The sequence below is a fragment of the Trichomycterus rosablanca genome, chromosome 1 (assembly GCF_030014385.1).
Source record: "Trichomycterus rosablanca isolate fTriRos1 chromosome 1, fTriRos1.hap1, whole genome shotgun sequence".
In the NCBI taxonomy this organism is placed as follows: Eukaryota; Metazoa; Chordata; class Actinopteri; order Siluriformes; family Trichomycteridae; genus Trichomycterus; species Trichomycterus rosablanca.
In genome coordinates this window covers 65,847,120-65,873,019 of record NC_085988.1, presented here as the reverse complement: position 1 = coordinate 65,873,019, position 25,900 = coordinate 65,847,120, and the positions used below count along the sequence as shown (strand labels likewise).

The following is a 25,900-nucleotide window of genomic DNA, read 5'->3' as shown; positions in this document are numbered from 1 at the left end:
ATCCATTTTTTCTGTGGAGACAACTTCAGCCACCTCAAACAGACCAAATTCACTCTGTATTACACTCGAGCCAAACAACACATTATTTTAAACACACAGCACATTGATTATAGATTCAAATAAATTGATTCCTCAGAAATTTAACGTCATGGTTTTTACACTTTGGTTACACAATGATTCTCCTTAATCCAGGAACACTACGGATCTCCTGCCGCCCGAACAGTGTTGACTGATTTTTTTTTTTCTGTGCAATATCTTTATCTCTTTTAGTGCAATATATTTTTGTAAAATAATATATTTTTTTCTCTTTAGTGCAATAATACATATGCTACTGTTTTTGCTAATGTCTTGTATTTTGCTCATGCCCTGTTATGTTTAATTGTGTTGAATAATGTCTGTCTTCCCTTGTGTAATTTGTAAAGTACTGTGACACTGCAATTTCCTTCAGGATCAATAAAGTGTTATCTTATCTTAATTAGCAGTTATTCTTAAATTCTGCACAACACTGTTATCGTGAATTCTGATTGGCCAGACAGGGTTGATTTATTTAACATAAACAGCACAGTTCTGATGTGAACGTGGTGTTAGGTGTGAGCAAATAAGGGGTATATTTAGTAACATGCAAATGTTACATGCAAATGTAATATATTGTTTTGATGACAGCAAATTCAAAGAGAATTTCTCAGTAAAGTTGTTTAACAATAAAATAATTAAAACATGACTTCATGATAGTTGCACTGGAGTTCCAAGCTTAAGCAGTACATAGTATAAAGAATACTTTGTGGAAAGTATTGCACTTCAGGGTGGTTACCAGTCCTGCTTCTTTGAGTTAGGGGCATCAACAATTGATTATTTTCCTATAAATAAGGTGACCTATTCCTTACACAGGACATAACCAAGTACTTGAAAGTTAATAAAAAGATAGTCATATTTTATTTAAAGCATAAAATATTATGACCCTTGATGTTTTCTAATGTAAAAGTAAAAAGAATCTTTAAATAAACAAAAAATAATCATAAGAAAATCTGTGTACCATTTGACTGAGATTTAATGACATCTGAGAAGAACTGTAATAATGCCTAGGTAAATTATCAAGATAGACACAAAAATATCAAAGAAAATGTAAAGGAGATCATTTACACCAACCATTTACTTATGTTTGCCCTATATAACTGGTTAAAATAAAAAAATAATTTATTTATTAAAGTTTAAACAATCATCTACTATTTTGTCACATTACAAGATAGTATACAAAAAAGTAAAAAAAAAACTTCTATAATCTTCTATAATCAGCATATTAGGATTAGTCTGTGTCTGACTGTACTGATCACCCCCCAAACTGTAGTAACTGTATGTGCTTTGATCAAGGAAAGCTGGTTAAGTAGGGGGTCACAAACAGTAAGTGTCAGCAGGAATGTGTCTACATAAAAAAAAGCATTATTTATCCTAGTCAATTAATCATTGCTACATGTATTGCTTGGAGACTTGTGCCGTGCTTATTGGGCAACGTCTGTTTGTATATGATTTGGTTCATTGATTTAAATTTGTTATGGACCAGGGTTCTATCAGCTGTGTTTAATTTATAGCATGTATTACATCAAGCTTGCACATATCAAATAAATCCAATGTTAAAGCACATTTTTACACTCCTACTTGTGTCATCTCAGTGTGAATTTCTGCCTTTATGGCTGGTACTGGATCCACTGAAACTCTGAGCAAAATGAAATTAATAACATTCTGAAAACTGCTATATAACTGATAGTAACTGCAGTGTAAGTAACCTTCTTGAAGGTATAAGGTAGTGTCTGTGGCCTTAGGTGGTTGCTCCAAAAATGTATTTAAGAGACTAAACTAAGCTAAGGCCCAATCATGGACAAATGCTTAAATGCATGATTGTATAGTAATAATAGAGCTAAAGTACCAAATTACCTACAGCACTTTTCCATATCCGAAGCCACAAATGACCCACAGGGCACAGGTTGAAGCCAAAAATGTACATGCAATAGAAAACTCCACATATTAATTCAATGAGCTAGCAGTAGAGTAAGAAAGCACATGGAAAGAACAGATTTTAGATTTTAAAGAAAAGCAGGTGTACTAACCTTGAAGGCAAACTGAGGTGACGAGACAACGTTCCAGTGTAAAGACAAGTAAGCAAAGGAGAAAAGGAGAGAAAAATGAAGAGTGAAGAACAGAAAGCACGAGCAAGGTGAGCATTCATTTTTAGTAATAGTAGACAAAAGCCAGTCATGCTGTAAGACCTGTCAGCAGCGGTTGTGGAGGAAGGACGTAAACTTTAAAATTAGAAGAGTGGTCCACATACTTTCGACCATACAGTGTATGCTTATTTTATTAGGATTTTTAACGTCATGTTTTACACACTTTGGTTACATTCATGACATGACAGGTAATTACTGGTTACACAACATTCATCAAGTCTTTAATGTCAAACAGTCATGGACCAAATTTAGTATCTCCAATTCACCTTACTTGAATGTCTTTGTACTGTGGGAGGAAACCGGAGCTCCCGGAGGAAACCCATGCAGCCACGGGGAGAACATGCAAACTCCATACAGAAAGGAAACGCTCCACCTGTGAATCAAACCCAGGACCTTCTTGCTGTGAGGCGACAGTGCTATCCACCAAGCCACCATGCCGCCCAATTAAGTATATTGAGAATAAGCCTAAAATTCTAAATTAGAAGGGTGCCCCACATACTTTTGGCCATACAGTGTATGTCGTGGCAGTCGTATGGTTTCATTGATTTCTGTTACTGTATTGCAACACACAATTCTCAGTCCAAAGAATTTTCACTAATCATTTGTAATTTTATTTAAATAGAAACATCCGTACAGCAACTAAGATTCCTAATTTAGTGTAGCAAGTTCTGGAACTTCATAACTTCATTACTGATATGGCCCGCTAAATTCTTATTAACGACAATGACCGACAGTAGCTGCAAAATTTTACAACTAACGCCTCATAAAAATAGACTAGTGGCCCATTAAAAAAAGATATGGAACATATCCTGGTCTTTTGCCAAGACTGGAAGGGGTCAGGGTGATGACAGCAAACTATGCTGAGGAAAAAAATTGTCTGGCAGGATGTAACCTAAAAACATGCATAAATTAAATGCTGGTGAAGCCTGAGTAGAGGTGTTTTCAAATCTTTAGTTCATTTGCTCTAGTCTGATTTAGTTATGAGTTTGTTAACTTGGATAATTCTGTCCTTGGTTTATTTTTATTTATTTATTTTTTTTTTTTTACACACACTAAAACCAAGGCAAATACGTAGTACAAAACCAAGGAAATACATAGAAAATAAGGTACATCAATTTGCCTTAAATCTGCACAAGGAAAACAGATTTTTACTCATGAAGGGTCTGCAGTCAAATTGCTTAAGTTAATACATTTATACAATGGTAACATACGTATATATACAGTGGGGGAAATAAGTATTTGATCCCCTGCTGATTTTTTACGTTTACCCCCTTACAAAGACTTGAACAGTCTATAATTTTTATGGAAGGTTTATTTTAACAGAGAGAGACAGAATATCAACAAAAAATCCAGAAAAAAAAACATTAAATAAAAGTTATAAATTCATTTGTATTTAATAAAGGGAAATAAGTATTTGATCCCCTACCAACCAGCAAGAATTCTGACCCCCACAGACCGGTTATGTGCCCATGAGGCACACAAATTAGTCCTGTCCCTGTATAAAAGACTCCTGTCACAGAATCAGTTTCTTCCGTTCAAATCCCTCGACCACCATGGGCAAGACCAAAGAGCTATCAAAGGACGTCAGGGACAAGATTGTAGACCTGCACAAGGCTGGAATGGGCTACAAGACCATCAGCAAGAAGCTTGGTGAGAAAGAGACCACTGTTAATTGCGACACTGCGATAATTCGAAAATGGAAGAAATACAAGATCATAGTCAATCACCCTCACTCTGGAGCTCCATGCAAGATCTCACCTGGTGGGGTAAGAATGATTCTGAGAAAGGTGAGGTCAGTCCAGAATTACACGGGAGGAGCTTGTCAATGATCTCAAGGGAGCTGGGAGCAGAGAAATGCTGGATATGACCCCAAGAACACCATCCCCACCCGGCATTTCTTTGCCTCCAAACACGGCGAGTGGAGTTGATGCCAAAGAGCTCAATTTTGGTCTCATCTGACCATATCACATTCTCCCAAGCTTTCTCTGAATCATTCAGGTGTTCATTGGCAAACTTCAGACGGGCCTGTACATGAGCCTTCTTGAGCAAAGGGACTTTGCGGGCACTGCAGGATCTCAATCCATTACGGCGAAGTGTGTTACTAATGGTTTTCTTGGTGACTGTGCTCCCAGCTCCCTTGAGATCATTGACAAGCTCCTCCCGTGTAATTCTGGACTGACCTCACCTTTCTCAGAATCATTCTTACCCCACCAGGTGAGATCTTGCATGGAGCTCCAGAGTGAGGGTGATTGACTGTGATCTTGTATTTCTTCCATTTTCGAATTATCGCACCAACAGTGGTCTCTTTCTCACCAAGCTTCTTGCTGATGGTCTTGTAGCCCATTCCAGCCTAGTGCAGGTCTACAATCTTGTCCCTGACGTCCTTTGATAGCTCTTTTGTCTTGCCCATGGTGGTCGAGAGATTTGAACGGAAGAAACTGATTCTGTGACAGGAGTCTTTTATACAGGGACAGGACTAATTTGTGTGCCTCATGTGCACATAACCGGTCTGTGGGGGTCAGAATTCTTGCTGGTTGGTAGGGGATCAAATACTTATTTCCCTTAATTAAATACAAATGAATTCATAACTTTTATTTAATGGTTTTTTTTCTGGATTTTTTGTTGATATTCTGTCTCTCTCTGTTAAAATAAACCTTCCATAAAAATTATAGACTGTTCAAGTCTTTGTAAGGGGGTAAACTTACAAAATCAGCAGGGGATCAAATACTTATTTCCCCCACTGTGTGCATATACTGTATATATAATACACACACACATAATACACATACATACATAGGTGTTATTTAGGTGGTGGGTCATTCTCAGCACTGCAGTGACACTGACATGGTGGTGGTGTGTTAGTGTGTGTTGTGCTGGTATGAGTGGATCAGACACAGCTGCGCTGATGGAGTTTTTAAATACCTCACTGTCACTGCTGGACTGAGAATAATCCACCTGCCAAAAATATATCCAGCCAACAGCACCCCGTGGGCAGCGTCCTGTGACCACTGATGAAGGTCTAGAAGATGACCAACTCAAACAGCAGCAATAGATGAACAATCTTCTCTGACTTCACATCTACATGGTGGACCAACCAGGTAGAAGTGTCTAACAGAGTGGACAGTGAGTGGACACGCTGTTTAAAAACTCCATCAGCATTGCTGTGTCTGATCCACTCATACCAGCACAACACACACTAACACACCACCAACATGTCAGTGTCACTGCAGTGCTGAGAATGACCCACCACCTAAATAATATCTGCTCTGTAGTGGTCCTGTGAGAGTCCTGACCATTAAAGAACAGGGTGAAAGGGGGTTAACAAAGCATGCAGAGAAACAGATGGACTACAGTCAGTAATTGTAGAACTACAAAGTGCTTCTATATGGTAAGTGGAGCTGATAAAATGAACAGTGAGTGCAGAAACAAGGAGGTGGTTTTAATGTTATGGCTGATCGGTGTATACAAAGTTTCTCTGTTCTGGCTTATACTGTCTCTTTACATTAAGCTAAATCATTTTTATCATTCATGTTATGAGGAGCCCCAGTAGTGTCAGCACAGTTGTTTGCCTTTACATTTTAACATTGAGGTAAAGATTCCAAATCCCTAACTCAAACCATGCTCCGTTCACTGGTCTCTGCAGACAGATTGAAATCAGATCTGTCTCTGTACTACTGATCTGTAGCACTAGAACTTTTCCTTTTCCCTGCCCAACTCACACAGATACAGTGAACAAAGACAAGTAATCCTGAATGAGGAGATAAGCTTTAGAACAACAACACACCATCGGCTTCCATCTGCCAGCCTTGTCTTCATTACAGACACAAGGCGCTGAAGAAACTGTCACAAGTGGCTTCTGATGGACTAGAACCTTCTGTGTATTTTAACACTATTCCCAATTTAGAGATAATTAGCTCTGCTTGCACATATTACACTTTGGTTACATTCATTAGAGGATCAGTAGTTACTGGTTACATGAGATTCATCAGTTCAAGTCTTTTATATTAAACACAGTCATGGACATCTCCTATTCACCACACTTGCATGTCTTTGTGCTGTGGGAGGAAACCGGAGCTCCCAAAGGAAACCCACACAGACATGGGGAGAACATACAAACTCCATACAGAAAGGACCTGGACTGCTCCACCTGGGAATCGAACCCAGGACCTTCTTGCTACATCCAGAAAAATGTGAAAAATGGCTGGTTGACTTTTTACTCTCCATGTTCGTAGCATTCCCCCAGACCGTCACTTTTGATTAAATAAATTATATAATTATATGATACCTGATTATATAAATGCTAACATTAATAGCATACTCCAATATTCAAGGAATTCAAATGTATTTAATGCACGTTTACCCTTAAAAAGATCTGCATAAACACTGCAGAGAAAAATGAGCTCGTTTCAGGATGCATCCCAAACCACATGATAAATAAACCACTGTGATAAATAGTATGTCAAGAATGCGGTCATTAAAAGATCTCTGGGAAGGACCAGATGATTTTGGTAATGCTGTGGCTTTGACAGGTCTTTGACAAGTATTTGACACTATATGGGCAAAAGTATGTGGACACCCAGGCTGATAATTATTTAAACTTTTCTAGCCAGTCGGCTGAAAGAAGGGAGGTAAAAACACATGAACCAAGCTGCTGTTGCTCAGGACTTGCACAAACATGTGGTCCAGTAAGCAACCCCCTTTAAAATAAGTGGAACATAATGCTAGCCCTTTTTTATTTTCTTATAGTTCCTCTATGAGAAGCATGTGTGCATAGTGATGAGGCTTTACCGGGCACACTGACTGGTTTGGATATTAAGCTTCAAAAGAGCTAGTTTCAGCTAACATCTGCTAAAACAACTGACTACAGTTTTAAAAACTAGAACTAGAGATGCTTCATATTCGACTTAAATTCATATCCCAATTATAAACACTAAAATACGTCTGGACCGACAGACTGACACACTGGCAGATGCACACACAGTGTGATGCTGACACAAGCAGATGAACACATACATTCTCCTAACACAGAGCATGCAGAGCAGGTTGGAGGCAGTGTAAAATAGCAGGTGTGCTGGAAGCGTAAGCAGTACATGTGGTTCCAAACACAAATCCAGCATGCGCTCAACATGATGACCAGCCCTAATGGACCATGAGCTGAGAGAAGAACAAATATTCTACACGCTCAGACCTCAATGTTCCTATCATTACAGTGGTAGGGACAGTGGTAGCCTAGTAGGTAGAGCTTTGGGCTATCATCTGAATAGTTGAAATTTCTAATCCCAGCTCTGCCATGCAGCCACTGTTGGGCCCTTGTGTAAGACCCAAACCTCTTTCCCCATAGTTCAGATTCTAGTGTTTTTTTCTCCACTACACTTCCTTGCCTTGCTGTAACAATGACAAAATTACACCATCCCATGCCCCCCCAGCATTTCCAGTGCCATGTTGCCACTAGAAAAGAACGGATTTAATATGATAAACAAAGAAATATGACTTCAAATATACACGGCATGTGTGTGATTATGTACCTCTCCAGTTCACTGATCTTGCGGTCTTTATCATTCTTCTCGTTCTCCATCTCTCTGAGGATCTCCAGCAGACGGTCCACTTCTGTCTGGGCTTTCCCAGCATCCTCTCTGTAGCGGCTTACCTCCTGCTCAAGTGTGCGGATGCGCTCTGACAGCTCTGTGTTTGCCTGAGCCTCTGCAGCTGCTGTCTGAGCCTAAACAAATGACACGACCGGGTTCAGAGGTTAACAATACACAAAACACCACAACAGCAAGAAAAAAATGCAGAGAAAATTGGAATCTAAAGACATATCTGGTCGCTGCTAGTTAAGCAATATCACACAAGAGATTGGGAGCTGAGTGCTGTCAGTTAAAAAACTCATATAAACTATTTTCGCTCATGCTTTATTTGAAGTTATTTATTAGGATTTTAATGTCATGTTGTTTTACACACTTTGGTTACAGTCATGACAGGACAGGTAGTTACTGGTTACTCAAGGTTCATCAGTTCAAGTTTAAGCGTAAAACACAGTAATGGACAATTTTGTATCTCTAATTCACCTCACTTGCATGTCTTTGGACTGTGGGAGGAAACCGGAGCTCCCAGAGGAAACCCACACATACATGAGGAGAACAGGAAAACTCCACACAGAAAGGACCCGGACCGGCCAGCCTGGAAATCGAACCCAGGACCTTCGTGTTGTGAAGCGACAGTGATACCCACCGAGTCACTGTGCCACCTTCACTGTTTTTTAATTAGTTAAGCACATGTAACATGTTTATAGAGGAAACTAAAAAAAGAATGAATTCCTAGTCACAATCAGGGGCAAATCTAGAGCCTCTGTAGCACCTCATCATGAACTCCCACAGGCTAATTACATACAGTGCGTCTGTTATGTATGCGCAATATTCACTGAATTGGGTTTTCTTTAGAAATTACAGTCAAACTGGTCTTAATATATAATATGTCAGTAACACATGCATGTATTACTCATGCCTCCCAAACATAACTGCATTTAGAAACCTAAACATGTCACATGCCTAATGCTGACTAAAACATTACAGACTGCAATTCGACTGTTCAGCTTTAAGCAGACTTGACTCAGCATGCAGAACGTTGCATTCAGAAGCATCACACAGAGACACAGAGCGAAGCCTGGCACTGCATAGCATACCACAGCAGAGCGCTTCACCGTTTCATCCAGCATTGTGCAACACTCACGGCTAATAAGAACGTCTGGGTTCCCAGAAGCCTCATCAGGCTGGCACGTTGTGAAAGAGGCCTGTTCTGTTTTATTGGGGGTTATTATTTGAAGGCGACATTTAGGTCCCTCTAATTTGCTTTTTTAATGTCTCGCCCTGAGGTTGACAAGGTTTCCAGGGCGCGCGCCAAGAGCGAGCCGTCTGGCGAGGAAAGACTGGAGACAAGTCAACATGTGTGTTCAGGTTTATAGCCCGGAATAGAAATGTTTTATCTGCTGTAAATGTTATTTAGGACTCAAAAATGTGGACCTATCATCAAGGTGGTTTGTTTTCTTTACACGTGGAGAACCAAAAAGGATGTTGCGACATATATTAAAACACAACACACACTGATGGAAAAGTGGCTCATGAAATAAATGAGTATAGAGGGTTAGAGTGGAAAGAAATGGCAGCACTGTGTGTGCTCAGCGGTGCAATACCACATGGGAGTGGAAAAACTACAAAGCAACAGCTATAAAGGTAAAACAGGAATGATAGAAAAACATATAAATAAGGCACAGTCACCCAAAAACATGCGTAATTATCTAATTACTCACTAAAGAAATGTTTGCTATAAAAAAGCCAAAAAAAAACAGTGTTTGTTGTAGATATAAGACTGAAGTTTGGCAGCTTAGGAATGGAAGTACTTGGACTAGTACTTGGAAGGTTGATAGTTTAAGACCATTGCCAGGGTGCTAATGTTGGGCTCACAATCCACAATTGCTTGGATTGTATATGGTCACAATTCTAAGTTGTTTGGATAAACAATTCAGTTAAATGTAACATGGTGAAGAAATACCAAGTATAGAAGTTTTAAGTACTTTTAGTTCTAGACTGGAATTTGTAAGGTTAATTTGGTCCCTGATCTTTTCAAGAGAGTATAAATATAATATTTATTTCTTAATACAAAATTAGAGCATCACAATAACACTTTCAAGACAAATGTTGGGAAACTTGTGTCACTGTATCAAGCTCACCCAGGACTATGGCTCCCAGAATGCCCCACAGTAGTATATAAGTCAATTATTTCACCAGCTAATGAGGCATTGATGTCTCTGTTTATTGTGACACCATTCACAGAAATATCAGAGATTTAATTTTAGATCTGCTGCCCGTATGTGCTGATGCGCTCAAATCCTGTTTGAAATGTTAAGCAAACGTTCCTCCAAAAGTGGTTCACCAAAGTGATTTCTCGTAGTTTTGGTGATTGATGGCAGATCTGTGAAATGCAACTCCTCTCAGTTGTAATGCTAAACTATGTAGTAACCACAGCATTCTTAAACTGTTGAGAATATAAGCATTCCATCGGGGGCACTTGGGTGGCGCAGCATCTAAGCCCTAGACTAGCCCATGGCCGAGAGTCCAAAGCCCTGAGTTTCTGGACGTGCCACTAATTTGGCTGGGCACTCAACAGACACAACTGGCTGAGTCTGAGAAAGGCATCGGTCAGTGGAGGGGACTAGCACAAAAATGTGCTAGTAACGAACTGATGCAAAGTCAAGTCTAAATGAATTGTGTCATCTTGTAAGGGTTAAACAAAGCTGTCCAGGAACTTTGACAAATTTCATTTTCATCAACTGCTTTATCCTGATCAGGGTCACGGCAGGTATGGTTTTATTGGGAAACACTGGGCACAATCAATGGCAAAGCTTTGGCCTTCTCCCCTTTAGACACAGCCAATTATGTCTGTGTAGACACCGACTGGCTGTTAGTATTAGTGTAGTGGCAGGCTAGCATAAAAGACTGATGCTATAACAATCCCAGTGGATCCTAGTGGTAGTGGGTTAGCTTAAATTAATGCTGAGTCACAGAACAAATTATATATTTTATTATAATTAATTAACTTTGTCAGTTCACATAAGGGCATTTTTATATTTTTGGTTTATATCATGAACAGGGCAGTTGTAGCCTAGTGGTTATGGTATTGGTCTAGTAATCAAAAGGTTGCTGGTCTAGTTTAAGCCTCCCACTGCCAGGTTGTTAATGTTGAGCCTTAGAGCAAAATCTTTAACCCCCAATTGCTTAGACAGTATAGTGTCACAGTGCTGTAAAACGCTTTGGATAAAAGTGTCTGCTAAATGCTGAAAATGCAAATGCAAAATTTAAATGAACTATAACGAACTGTGTTTTTAAATTAAAGGTGCAAAAAAGCACTTAAAAAGACAGGTCTAGACTGGTTGTTAACGTCCCTCCTGTTGGTCACAATACAGACACGCTTCTCATCCTCCAATGCAAACACTGACAGATGATGCCATGTTAAACTCTGGCCACCATTGTGGAGTCAAGAAGCTTACAAATCTTTCCGATAATTTTACCTTCAATTCTACCCAGTGCACCTTTCACTAGCTTAAAGCTTTCCCAGAATCCTTCAGCACAGTTGCTCAAACGAGGCCAGTCAGAAGCCCATTTACTCCTCTGTCCAGTCTAATCACAGCAGACACCCACAGCTCTGTCAGCACTTTATCACTTACACACTTTTTATGAGACCTGTGTGAACATGGACGAGCGCACTGCCAGCACCTTCATTGTTCTTGGATAGGGGGACGTGCATCTGGATACGTGGACAGAGCCACGAGAAAAGACCTCTGGGTGGCTTTGTGATCAGAAAGACTGGGAAATGAATTCACCACAGTTCAGGATTGAATGTTCCAGGCATTAACAATTCTTCCAATATGGAAAAAGACAGAAATGAAAATGAAAGCTGTCTTGTACTAAGCTCTTTTCCATTTATTCTTTATTATAATATTACCCACTGTTTCAGTTAGTGGGCTTGTGTGTTTAATGGTGGTGTTGGTATTTTGAATAGACAGAACTGACAGTGACTAGTTAGATGAGAAGTGCATTAATGAGCATGGTTATGTGTATACAGGACATAATTACATACTGTAATTAGTCTATTCTATGTGGTTTGGGACTATGTGCTTTGCTCTGTGATGTTAAACAGTACCAAGCCAACTTCGCAAAAATGTAGTGGCACACCTTTTTAAACTGTTCCTTTAAATCAGGAAGGAGTTATTGTCATTTAGTCTTTCAAATAATGTTGGCTTAGAACTCAGGAGCCCAACAGTGGTAACTTGGTCAAAAGTGCAGACTGAACCAGCAACCTTCTGATCACTGATCCAGTACCTTAACCAATAAGGTACCACTGCCCGTTTCAAATATCAGTGGTGCTATCAACTGGCTGGGCATCTACACAGACATAATAGGCTATGTCTAAGGGGGGTAGCCGATGCCCTATCTAGGGTATTCCTGACTTGCACCCATTATTTTCTGCTGGAATGGGACCCTCTGCGACCCTAACCAGAATAAAGCAGTTGGTAAAAATGAATGAAAGAGACAATAGCTAGTGAAAGAAAAGTCACAAGCAGTCAGCTTAGAAAAGCTGGAATTATTTTGTATTTTGGGTAGTTAAAAATATTTAAAAATTTAAAAAAAAATTGCCATTTTAAGAATTAGGCATAATTCGATTTTATTGGATCATTAATTTGCATATAACACATAAGTAGGGTGACCATGAGCCAGACGGACACCTGCACTGGGTTAAAAATTTGGTCCATCAGTAGAGCTATTTCAACAGAATGTGGTGCTTTCACAGCGTTGATAATAACCTCTATATCTCAGATGTGCAGTCCATTGATTTGTAGATGTTGTGATGCTTCGTGGTGTGAAATGCAAAAACTCCCTCTGCAGCAGTAACAGCATCTTCTGTGTTACCCAGTCTTTACCTGACGAACTCTTTCCTTTAGCTGCAGTTTTGTGTTTTGCTAAACTGGCACCTTTATTTGACACAGACACGCACGTGTCAGCTTTGCAGGTCGTGCATTCTGTTTTCCAAGGATCCCGACGGAGACAAGAACGCAGATTTTTTTTTCTGTAACTCGTTTGTGAATTTTCATTAGCGCTTGGGCATTTTTAAGAGTGCGAGAAGGCAGGGCTAAAGAGAAAGATGAAATCAGTGCAAAAACATGCAAAGAATAGTGCACGCAGACTACAAAAGCTGAATCCTGGACATTTTTGGTGATTTAGAAACCCGGCTGGATGCATTTTTTAGGTCCAGAAAAGAGGGCATGTCTGGGAAAAAGAGGACGTATGGTCACCCTACCCATAAGAGTTTTTTTTTTTTTAATATATATATACATACAGAATAAATACTGTATATACAGGGGTTGGACAATGAAACTGAAACACCTGTCATTTTAGTGTGGGAGGTTTCATGGCTAAATTGGACCAGTCTGGTGGCCAATCTTCATTAATTGCACATTGCACCAGTAAGAGCAGAGTGTGAAGGTTCAATTAGCAGGGTAAGAGCACAGTTTTGCTCAAAATATTGCAATGCACACAACATTATGGGTGACATACCAGAGTTCAAAAGAGGACAAATTGTTGGTGCACGTCTTGCTGGCGCATCTGTGACCAAGACAGCAAGTCTTTGTGATGTATCAAGAGCCACGGTATCCAGGGTAATGTCAGCATACCACCAAGAAGGACAAACCACATCCAACAGGATTAACTGTGGACGCAAGAGGAAGCTGTCTGAAAGGGATGTTCGGGTGCTAATACGGATTGTATCCAAAAAACATAAAACCACGGCTGCCCAAATCACGGCAGAATTAAATGTGCACCTCAACTCTCCTGTTTCCACCAGAACTGTCCGTCGGGAGCTCCACAGGGTCGATATACACGGCCGGGCTGCTATAGCCAAACCTTTGGTCACTCGTGCCAATGCCAAACGTCGGTTTCAATGGTGCAAGGAGCGCAAATCTTGGGCTGTGGACAATGTGAAACATGTATTGTTCTCTGATGAGTCCACCTTTACTGTTTTCCCCACATCCGGGAGAGTTACGGTGTGGAGAAGCCCCAAAGAAGCGTACCACCCAGACTGTTGCATGCCCAGAGTGAAGCATGGGGGTGGATCAGTGATGGTTTGGGCTGCCATATCATGGCATTCCCTTGGCCCAATACTTGTGCTAGATGGGCGCGTCACTGCCAAGGACTACCGAACCATTCTGGAGGACCATTGTATCCTGAAGGCGGTGCCGTGTATCAGGATGACAATGCACCAATACACACAGCAAGACTGGTGAAAGATTGGTTTGATGAACATGAAAGTGAAGTTGAACATCTCCCATGGCCTGCACAGTCACCAGATCTAAATATTATTGAGCCACTTTGGGGTGTTTTGGAGAAGCGAGTCAGGAAACGTTTTCCTCCACCAGCATCACGTAGTGACCTGGCCACTATCCTGCAAGAAGAATGGCTTAAAATCCCTCTGACCACTGTGCAGGACTTGTATATGTCATTTCCAAGACGAATTGACGCTGTATTGGCCGCAAAAGGAGGCCCTACACCATACTAATAAATTATTGTGGTCTAAAACCAGGTGTTTCAGTTTCATTGTCCAACCCCTGTATATATATGTATATATATATATATATATATACAAATCAAACTTGGCAAGACCGGGGATGAATACTTTTTTGAGACACTGTCATGCTTGGCCAGTCATACTGCCATCCCAGTATACACATGTACATAAGTGTAATGTTGTGATGTAGCAGTCTAGACCCGGTAGGGCTGGAAAGTGGAAACGGATGCGCAGATACAGGACCACATCACAGCACAGTGCAGACCCATGTTTCAGCCTTCAGAAACTAAAGCGCTCAGAAAAGCAGCTTCCAGCGAGACTTCAGATAAGAAAAGAGCTCATGCAAGCAGCCGGCCTGAAACCCTCTGGAAATCTGCAATCTCGCTCACTTCCTCTGCCTGTGTCTGTCAGTCTCGTGCACAAAACAAACATCAGATAAGCCTGAAGCTCATGCAAGCAAATCCCAGCACTCTCGCATTCACGAGATTCCTTTGGCATCCACGCGTACACGCACGCACAGAGCGAGAGGAAGCTTTCCACATCCAGAGGCACTTACAAGATTGCAGGAACGGCCTGATATGTGCTCAGAGTGCTTTAGGAAAGAAAGAGAGAGAGAGAAAAAGGGAGTGGGGAAGGGATCCAGAAAGTGAGGACTGAAGGAAACTGAGTCGACATTGTGCAGGATTTTAAGTAAGCAGAAGGAGGAGGGTAGGACAGGAAGCAAAGATAAAATGTGAGGTGAATATAAGAGGATGTGTGAAAAAAATGAGTGAAAATAAACACAGATTTGAGAATGACATGAAAAACAGATAACAGTGATATAACACACTCCTGGTGGGTCTGCCTTGCTGCCAACCCGCCTATCTAGGCAGCTTCCTAAGTAGAGAAGATTTTAAGGGCGCATTCACATAAAAGTGGAAAAACCGCAAGCCTCAGCGCAAACCGCCGCTTTGCTCAGCACTTGGCTTGAGCGGTGCGGTAAAACGTCATCAAAGTGCACCAACTTAAACTTGTGTTATAGCTCGGGGTTCTAAGAAATTGTGAGAATCAGCTTTTCCATGAGTCTAAAACACTTATTGTTAAAAAAGCCTAACATGGTTTAATGTCTTAAAAAAGAGAGAGATAGATACTTTATTTATCCCAAGAGAAATTATTGATTATTAAAAGAACGACACATAAACACTAAACTTTTCTTAATTATTACTGGCCATATGTTCTCTCCACTAATGAAATTCCTCGCTCGTCGTTTTAGTACAATAAGTCTCGTTAAGCTTTGTTCACGTTAAATGTTGTTCATACTGCCTGAGTCGCTTTTACCGCGTCATATCAAGCAGTTAGTCTTATTGGAGGCGCTTTGAAAAGGTCGGCGGCAAACTGGGTTAAATATCAATCAGGTGTACTTGCAACGCAGTAAAAGTGTGCGGTAAGCACCGTTTAGGGGAACGCAGTGGCAAGCTAAGCAGCACCGCCTCAACCCATAGGCAATAACGGCACAGCAGGGGCAAAAGCAGTTTTGCCGCTTCTCATGTGAATGCACCCTAACTGACATAGAACTTAGAACCAAAATGGATTATGCGGACGCTGTAGTTACAGATGTAAATGATAGGAAACTGCCCAGCTTATGAAGCAGCAACAACCCATGAGGCTACGTCCACCATTCTTTCCAATCGTGTCTGTATGTAGAAGTCAGACTGGTTAATAGCACTGCTGGAGATTCAGTGGTAGTGGGCTAGAGCAGCGTTTCCCAACATTTGTTGCACCACGGACCGGTTTCATATAAGATATAATTCCATGGACCGGCGGGGAAGGGAGGATTTAATATTATTTAATATTATTTAACAATATTGCTCACAAACGATGTAAAATGAGATGTTTTCGCTGCAACGAAACGCTGTCCCCACCTAGGGGTGACTAATACAATAACACCCGAAACAGAAGCAGTGAAAACTGCTTTTCTAGCAATCTCTAATTATTCATTCTTTCTGTGCGGACCGGTAATAAATAGAAAACGGACCGGTACCAGTACCGGTCCGCGGCCTGGTGGTTGGGGACCACTGGGCTAGAGTAATTTACTGCTGTGCCATCCAAGCGCCTGTGTTTTATTTGTGTAGTGCAGAACAATCAGGCGGCCATACACAAACTGACAGAGATTGTTTTTGGGAAAACGCTGGTTTTATCCCTGGTGTTAATTTTTGTTTATAGATTTTTTACAGCAAAGACATCTTGAGATTTCTGCAGGTTATCGTTGGGTTCTTCTGCAGATTTAAAACACAGGTATTACAAGATCACCTAATTCCCATTCGTTGTACTCACCTAAATTATGAGACGTATGCAATAAACCACTTGGGGGAGAAATGAATGGACAAATATATATATTTTTTGTCAAAGAATTGAAAAGCTGTTTCTGCAGCTATTACTAAAAGAATGAGACCATGAGAATGAATGATGAGAGCTGAAGTACAGCATGAGTAAAAATCTGTATTTAGTTAATCGTGTCTCTGTCTCACCTTCTTGAGCTGATTCTCCATTTTGAGGCACTCTTCTTTCTTTTGCTCAAGAGAAATCTCAAGGCTCTTCAGCTTGGAGTCCTTCTTCAAACCAGACGAGGCCAGTGATGAAGCGTGCTCCTTCAGATCCAACAAAGACGTCTGTAAGAGTGAGAAACAAAGGACAAGAGGGTGACCAAATACTTTAACAAACTTTAAATGGACCAAAATTACTCATTTCTAAAATGCTCAGGCATGAGATGCTAATTATATCTGGTGAATGAGCTGCAATAGCGTTGAGCTACAAAGGACACAGAGTACCCATAAAAGAAAATCAATACTGCAAATGGTGCTATTTGATATGCACATTTACACATGGTACTGTTTTTATTTGTACAGTGCACAATTGCACACATAATGTAAACATATATACAGTGTATCACAAAAGTGAGTACACCCCTCACATTTCTGCAAATATTTTATTATATCTTTTCATGGGACAACACTATAGACATGAAACTTGGATATAACTTAGAGTAGTCAGTGTACAGCTTGTATAGCAGTGTAGATTTACTGTCTTCTGAAAATAACTCAACACACAGCCATTAATGTCTAAATGGCTGGCAACATAAGTGAGTACACCCCACAGTGAACATGTCCAAATTGTGCCCAAAGTGTCAATATTTTGTGTGACCACCATTATTATCCAGCACTGCCTTAACCCTCCTGGGCATGGAATTCACCAGAGCTGCACAGGTTGCTACTGGAATCCTCTTCCACTCCTCCATGATGACATCACGGAGCTGGTGGATGTTAGACACCTTGAACTCCTCCACCTTCCACTTGAGGATGCGCCACAGGTGCTCAATTGGGTTTAGTCCATCACCTTTACCTTCAGCTTCCTCAGCAAGGCAGTTGTCATCTTGGAGGTTGTGTTTGGGGTCGTTATCCTGTGGGGTCATGAGGGCCAGTTTTCGAAGGGAGGGGATCATGCTCTGTTTCAGAATGTCACAGTACATGTTGGAATTCATGTTTCCCTCAATGAACTGCAGCTCCCCAGTGCCAGCAACACTCATGCAGCCCAAGACCATGATGCTACCACCACCATGCTTGACTGTAGGCAAGATACAGTTGTCTTGGTACTTCTCACCAGGGCGCCGCCACACATGCTGGACACCATCTGAGCCAAACAAGTTTATCTTGGTCTCGTCAGACCACAGGGCATTCCAGTAATCCATGTTCTTGGACTGCTTGTCTTCAGCAAACTGTTTGCGGGCTTTCTTGTGCGTCAGCTTCCTTCTGGGATGATGACCATGCAGACCGAGTTGATGCAGTGTGCAGCGTATGGTCTGAGCACTGACAGGCTGACCTCCCACGTCTTCAACCTCTGCAGCAATGCTGGCAGCACTCATGTGTCTATTTTTTAAAGCCAACCTCGGGATATGACGCCGAACACGTGGACTCAACTTCTTTGGTCAAACTTTCTTTGATCAAATAGCACCATTTGCAGTATTGATTTTCTTTTATGGGTACTCTGTGTCCTTTGTAGCTCAACGCTATTGCAGCTCATTCACCAGATATAATAGTAATATATACAGTATATATACACACCGACCAGGCATAACATTATGACCACTGACAGGTGAAGTGAATAACACTGATTATCTCTTTATCACGGCACCGGTTAGTGGGTGGGATATATTAGGCAGCAAGTGAACATTTTATCCTTAAAGTTGATGTGTTACAAGCAGGAAAAATAGGCAAGCGTAAGGATTTGAGTGAGTTTGACAAGGGCCAAATTGTGATGGCTAGACGACTGGGTCAGAGCCTCTCCAAAACTGCAGCTCTTGTGGAGTGTATCTATCAAAAGCAGTCCAAGGAAGGAACAGTGGTAAACCAGCGACAGGGTCATGGGCGGCCAAGGCTCATTGATGCACGTGGGGATCCAACAGACGAGCTACTGTAGCTTAAATTGCTGAAGAATGCTGGTTCTGATAGAAAGGTGTCAGAATACACAGTGCGTCGCAGTTGCAGGGCTGTTTTGGCAGCAAAAGGGGGACCAACACAATATTAGGAAGTGGATCATAATGTTATGCCTGATCGGTGTATATATATAAAATGCATATCTATTTATGCATTTTCCCCCTTTTTCAGCCAATTATTCTTCCACTGCTGGGGATCCCGATTGTGTTCTAGGAGGGTATCTCTGCCTGCTCTACGCACCTTCCGGCGTGTGCGCAAACCCTCGACACCTTTTTCGCCCGTGCTTTGGTGGATTTGCACATGAGGCTCCTCCACAGGGTCCTAACCAGGGTCCTTGCACAGCGCTTGAAGACCCCACCCACTTTAATAGTTAGACTCGATTGCCAATTTTGGCTGCTGCAGGCACTACCAATTGTGCCCGCTAGATGACGCCTAGCCGACCGATAGCAGAGCTAAGATTCTAACCAGGTGTTCAGAATCTCAGCACCTGGGCGCTTCATGTCTTCATATTTTTATATATTTGTTTGGATTTTTATATCTTATTTTTGCATTACATTACATTTAAATTGTTATTTTATTTCGTGGAACTACATCGACATGTTTTTGTGTGATGATTGTGATGTTTTTAAATTGCTGCAATTTTCCTTTGATGATAAATAAAGCAATCAATTGTTCAATAAATTTGGGGCAGTGGTAGCTTATTGTAGATCAAGCTGTAGCCTACTGGTTAGGGTACTGAACTAGTAATCAGAAGGTCCCTGGTTCAAGGCCCACCACTGCCAGGTTGCTGCTGTTGGGCCTTTGAGCAAGGCCCTTAACCCTCAATTGCGCAGACTGTATACTGTAACTGTAATGTCAGCTAAATGCTGAAAATGTAAATGTATTGGTTAAGGTACTTGGGCTATTAATCAAAATTCGCTGGTTCGAACTCAAACCCTTAACCCTCACTTGCACCGTATTAGGTCATAATTATAAGTGGTTTGGGATAAAAGCGTCTGCTAAATGCCACAAATACACATATAATTTAATAAAAATATGCAGCCCAAAACGTGAAATCACGTCGGACTCTCCCACACACACAACGGCCTAGATTGAAAACGAAAACATTGCTCCGCAGCTGGATAAAGAGCTGATCTCGAGCCCGCTAACCCCAAGTCTACTTATTGAAAAGGTGTAAAAACAGTGTGGAGATGTAAATCAGGCTTTCATGAGCACAGTGCTGAGTGAGAGCAGGATCTGTACTGTACACGTGCACTGAATCAGCTCTCCATTTCCTAACCTGTGTTTCACATTCACACTGAATGCTAAAGCCTTTCATCCGTGAAGCTTTTCCTATGTTAGCGTTTTCGACCAAAGAGCCCCACAATTTCACACTCGACTGGCAGCCGCATACAAAAATACAAGCTTAGCGTTCGTACAGCCGGGGTGCATTTCTCAAGCTCTGAGCTGGCAGAGAAAACAGGAGCAGAGACTGGAGCGAGCTCCATATGAATGGTGCTTACACAATGGGAACTTCTGAAGACGCCAGGCGTAAAAACGGGCATAAAAATGGTCGAACAAGTTGATTAGTCATCATTGAAGCTTACAGGTGAAGCTTTATAAGATGTTTAGATGTACCATTGCTTCATCTTGGTCAGGCTTGCGGTGAGGGGCTTAACGCAGCAACATCACTGGGCCTTAGCCATCCCCCCCACAGACAAAGCCAATCATGTCTGAAAGTACAAGCCAGACTGGCTGACAGCACCGCTAGGGATTCAGTGCTTGGATCTCAGCAGTAGTGGAAAATCATCATTTAAAAAGCATTTTCGGTTACTAAGATTGTCTTTGTCTTATATTAAAAAAGGGGTTGATGTAAAACATACGTCTTCTATTTTTGCATACACACACACACACACACACACACACACAAGTGCTTAACATGCACATATGATAAACACTAAATGAACAACATAAGTAAATATGTAAATATTGTACTACTGGGGGACGTTTCATTTACCTCTTTCGCTTACTACTTTCCTCGTCTTTCAAAGCCATAACTAAGCACTAGAACTTATATAAAAGGCGAGAACAAAAAGAGCCTCCAGACTAGGGCTGGACGATATGGCTAAAATTTATATCACGATATAACTCCTAATTTCGGTCGATACGATATAATTCCGATATCGATATGAATAATACAAAATGTCAGAAAAACTGCTAAAAACACCAAAATTGGATGGCGGTACATGCAAACCTCTTTTCTGGTTTCTGGCAAGAAATACAAGCTGAATACACCACCGAATTAGTCCTTCATCTCTTATCAGATATTTCGTCTGCTTCTTTTTCAATTGTAGACCGTGGCAAAGCCAGACAGTTTTCATAGGGGTGGCCAAACTGAGACCATTGCTCACAGGGGTGGCACAGAAACTGTCTGATACCTTATTTTTTGTATGTGGCTAGTGGCTGTTGATCTAGTAGTGTTTTGGTCACTCACTCGTTTACCTATGGCAGTGAGTACCATGTAGAATTACATCAAGCCTTGCATAATAAGCTTTTTATTTTTTCTCATTTTCCCTGTGAAAAACTAAAATATAGCCTATAACCTTAACAGAATTTCAAAGATATTCCTTTGCAATACTTGATCATCAAGTGAATGCATGGAAAACAAATTTTAATTTTCTTTCAAGAATATGACACATTCTGACCAACACTATTAAGCCAAATCAGCATTGAAAATTGATTTTAGATTTTAGTATTAATAACTGGTATTAGTACTCAGTAGTAGTACTTCTGTAATTGTGTTGGTGGTTGACGTTTATGTTGAGTGTGTTACTGCACTGTTTTGATGGAGAACTACTTGCTTGAGGTGCGCTGTTGAATTGCGTCCCTGTGGGAACACCTGCGTGCAAAAATGCTTCCGTAAAAAAGTAACACCGGCAAATTATTGAACTACTGGTCTTGGTACGCTTCTCGCAAAAAATTTAAACAATCGGACCGGACATTCGGCTTTCCAGATTTTGTCCGTTATGGCAAAAATAGAAGACATCATGCTCAAGTGGTGCAGCAGTTAAGCACACTAGCATGTTGTATGGGATTCCTCATAACTGCTGCAATTATGCCCTCTGCTGGCTGGTTGAACGCGCATACACAGAGATGGGGGATAATAGAGATCGGTGCGTGACTCTCTGTCGCCTCGTGCAGGTGAAAAAGAAATGTTCGGCTAATGTCGGAGGGGGAATGTGTTAGTCACGACTCTCCTCGATCACAAGTGGAGGTCTGAGAAAAAAATCGGGAAGGGGCAAATAAAATTTTTTTTCCCACAGCACTGTACTTAGACTTGAGAATAAGTAGCATGGACTGTAGAAGAAAAAGTGTTTTGGGTGAGTAAAAAGAGAGGAATGTGAAGACCACCAACCACAAGAATATCATGAATAACAAACTAGCCACAGAAGAAGTTCCAGAAGTTCTGGTAAGCATTCGATCTGTAGGTTGTCTGTATGGAGTAAAGACTTATTGGCATATATGGACTTTACAGACTGCCATGAATGTGCATTAGCACAAGAGACAGCAGAGCTGAGGACAGAAACAGAAATGAGTGGTAGGATTAGAGGTGGGGCTGTTCTTTCACTTATACAGTCCACCATTTATCTTCCTGTCCTTTTCTTTAACATAAACACACACACAAGAGGCCTGACGGAGCATCACATCTAGCGTGTCTCCCTTTATTCCCCTGTAGCTTTTGTGATGCAGAAAGCATGGCGCCATTGGCAAAGCCAGTGTGAGCATCATTGCCTGATGGTAGCGGGAGCCTGACCAGGGCAAAGGGACCGTCAACATAATCCAGACATCACATTCAGCCAGAATGAGCAAGTCTATCATATAGATAGATAGACGGACGGACGGACAAACAGACAGACAGATAGATAGACAGAGGGATAGATAGACAGACAGAAAGTCAGACAGACAGACAGACAGATAGATAAACAGACAGACAGAAAGCCAGATAGATAGACAGATAGACAGACAAAGTCAAACAGACAGAGATAGACAGACAGAAAGTCAGATAGACAGAGAGACAGATAGACAGAGAGATAAATAGACAGACAGAAAGTCAGACAGACAGAAAGACAGACAGACAGATAAACAGACAGAAAGCCAGATAGACAGACAGACAGAAAGCCAGATAGATAGACAGAAAAAAAGATACAGACAGACAGAAAGCCAGATAGATAGACAGAAAAAAAGATAGACAGACAGACAGACAGACAGACAGACAGACAAAGTCAGACAGACAGACAGATAGATAGACAGACAAAGTCAGATAGACAGACAAAGTCAGATAGACAGACAATGTCAGACAAACAGACAGAGATAGACAGACAGAAAATCAGACAGACAGATACAGACAGAAAATCAGACAGACAGATAGACAGAGAGATAGATAGACAGACAGAAAGTCAGACAGACAGAAAGACAGATAGACAGACAGACAGACAGACAGTGAGGCCAATTAGCCTCCTGCTGCTGGGGACTCTAATCACGTCCGAGAGGGGTATATTTGCCTGACACACGCTCCCTTTGACATGTGCGAGGTCCACCGACCTCTTCTTATTTGCCTATACACTGATCTCTGTGTTCCTCCACTTCTGCACAGGCGCCTCGGGCTACTAACCAAGGTCCTTACACAGCTTCGAAGATCTCGCCCTGTCTTTTGCCACACAGCAGACCTTTTTTTTCTATTTTATTTATGCATTTTCTCCCAATTTAGCGTAGTCAATTTGTCTTCCGCTGCTGGGGGATCCCTGATTGCAGTCGAGGTGGTTATATTGCTGCTCACGCCTCCTCCGGCCTGCGCGCAGCCTTTAGCGGAACCCTTGTTCACCCATGCATTCTGCACAGCCGCCTCTCTATCTGCCAATCAGGGTCCTTACACCGCATTTGAAGACCCCACCCACATAGTTCGGTCATCCCTCCCTGCAGGCACTGCCAATTATGCCCGCTTGATGGCGCCCAGGCAACCGGTGGAAATGCAGAGTTTCGAACAGAGGAGTTCAGAATCTCGGCGCTGGTGTGCTAGTGGAATATCTCACTGCACCACCTGGGCACCGCACATCACCGTACATACCTCATTTTAGGCAAAACCATACAGCTGGCCTCAGATCAATATTGACGGACAACAGCTCTCCCTGCTTACTAATGCTGGCATTTTTTTCTTGCAGTTGCAGATCTCTGTCAGTTAGTCAATGCACTCATCCATGTGTCAAACCCACAAGCAGCCTGTCAAGGAAGACGTGGTACAAACAGACCCATACCAAACAGCTTCTAGAGGGTTCAGTCGGACAGTGCTCCACTCAAAAGTTGCATGAAGTGGCTAAATGTTCAAGCACTGTCCAACGTGGAGGGCCAGTCTTATGTCCACAGCAATTACTCATAACAGTGTGTGAGTGTGTGTGCGTGTGTGTCTCACCTCCCGATCAGAAAGATCTCCCTGGAGCAGGTTGACTTTCTCTTTCAGCTCCTTTAGATCTTTCTTGGTGGTCTCCAGTTCTTCACCCCTCTCCCTCTCGTCTCGATCTCTCTGCTCCTTCAGACGCTCAATAATGCGTTCCTGCTCACACAACAGACAGACAAGACCGACCCACCAGTTAACTCAAGTTAACAAGTTTGTACTACTACACATTAAAGATTTTGGGGTGCACAACTGCACTTTATTCATTTATATTCAGGAATCACCACAGTAGAGCATTCTGGTCTGCATACCTGATTTGGCACAGCACTGAGAGCGCACCTACCACTGGCTAGGCTGGCATCATGGCTATCATGTCTGTGTGGATGACCAACAGGCCAATCACACTGCTAAGATCTGAACCCCAGTTCTCAGTGGTAGTGAGCTAACGTATTTTCCCCCACTGAGCAACCCTTATACAACCGCTGTGAAAGAGCATTGCATATAACACAGTCTGCACAGGACGGTGAGATGATGGCAGGGCTTACTTTTAAAGTTCTTCATAGCCTTGCCCCTTCCTACCAAGTCTTTCACCCTTACCATCCCAGCTGCACCCTAGGATCCTCTGGCACAGGCTCCTTTAGTGGTTCCCTGCTTTAGACTTGTGTTGGTTGACAGCAGGTATTTTAGTTCCTCAGCCCCCAAACTCTGGAACTTCCTTCCTCAATCACAGCAGAGACTTTAATGACCATATATATATTACATAGATTTACTATTTAAGCAGCAATATGCTACAGACTGTTGAGCCAAAACATTAGGACCACACCTCTTATATGCTGTCAAAACAGCTCTGACCCACAAAGACACAATTAGAATTCTTACAGTGTGTTCAGTGGTATCTAGTACCAGGATATTACCCGCAGTTACCCTTGAACTTTAGAACAGTGCGACTTTAGAACAAAGTGGATTATCCTACCGTGCATTCCGGTGCCATCTCTTCTGCAGGTAAGTGATATGCATGCTTGGCAGCACACATGATTAACAAAATTTTATGAACCAATCAATCTCTTCCATTCAAAACGTGTACTGAGTAACAACCATCAGCCCAACATTTAATAAACTCCTGACTGAAGTTTAGTACATTTAATTGCATTAATTGTGCATTAATGTGTGCAGAACTTTGTTCCCCGTGGCAAATGTGTTCATTTTTATACATTAAGACTCAGAAAAGGAAACATGGAAATTAAGCAGAGGGTTTTTGCCTTAGATGCATATGTGGATCCAACAGTAATATAAGGCACAATCAATCAGACACCGATACTAAATTTTGGAATGGAGCATCAGAACGTAGACGTGATGATTAAACGGTAAGCCTGGGAGAAGAACACTCCTAACTTATACATGTGTGCAACCTAAATATGACTTACGTACGTATTTGTGTCATGAATAACCCTATACAGAGGCTCGCTTGTGAGCAGGGTTGCTCTAGTGGGGCTCACACACACTCTCTCTCTCTCCAAATAGATGACAAATTCAATTTCCGGCCCTGAGTCAGTGCAGCACAGTTCTGGGAGGTGAGGAAGAGAAGAGAAGGAATAAGAGGCCCAGATCTTGGAAAGCTGGAGTAAGTGAGAGAAGTAAGTCGAGGAAAACAAGCCGAACTGCTAGATTATGAG

At 41.7% G+C, this 25,900-nt stretch overlaps 1 protein-coding gene across 6 annotated transcripts in view; it reads right to left on the bottom strand.

Moving 5' to 3' along the window:
* The window catches only part of erc1b (ELKS/RAB6-interacting/CAST family member 1b), a 339,387-nt gene that overhangs the window by 215,454 nt on the left and 98,033 nt on the right, over window positions 1–25,900 (bottom strand). For all 6 annotated transcript variants that reach the window (XM_062995237.1, XM_062995245.1, XM_062995260.1 and 3 more), the window contains 3 exons: window positions 24,246–24,386; window positions 16,838–16,978; window positions 7,745–7,938 (listed from right to left, as the gene is read on the bottom strand). In XM_062995237.1, coding sequence (XP_062851307.1) covers window positions 7,745–7,938; window positions 16,838–16,978; window positions 24,246–24,386 — 476 coding nt within the window. The remainder of the gene's footprint in view (window positions 1–7,744; window positions 7,939–16,837; window positions 16,979–24,245; window positions 24,387–25,900) is intronic.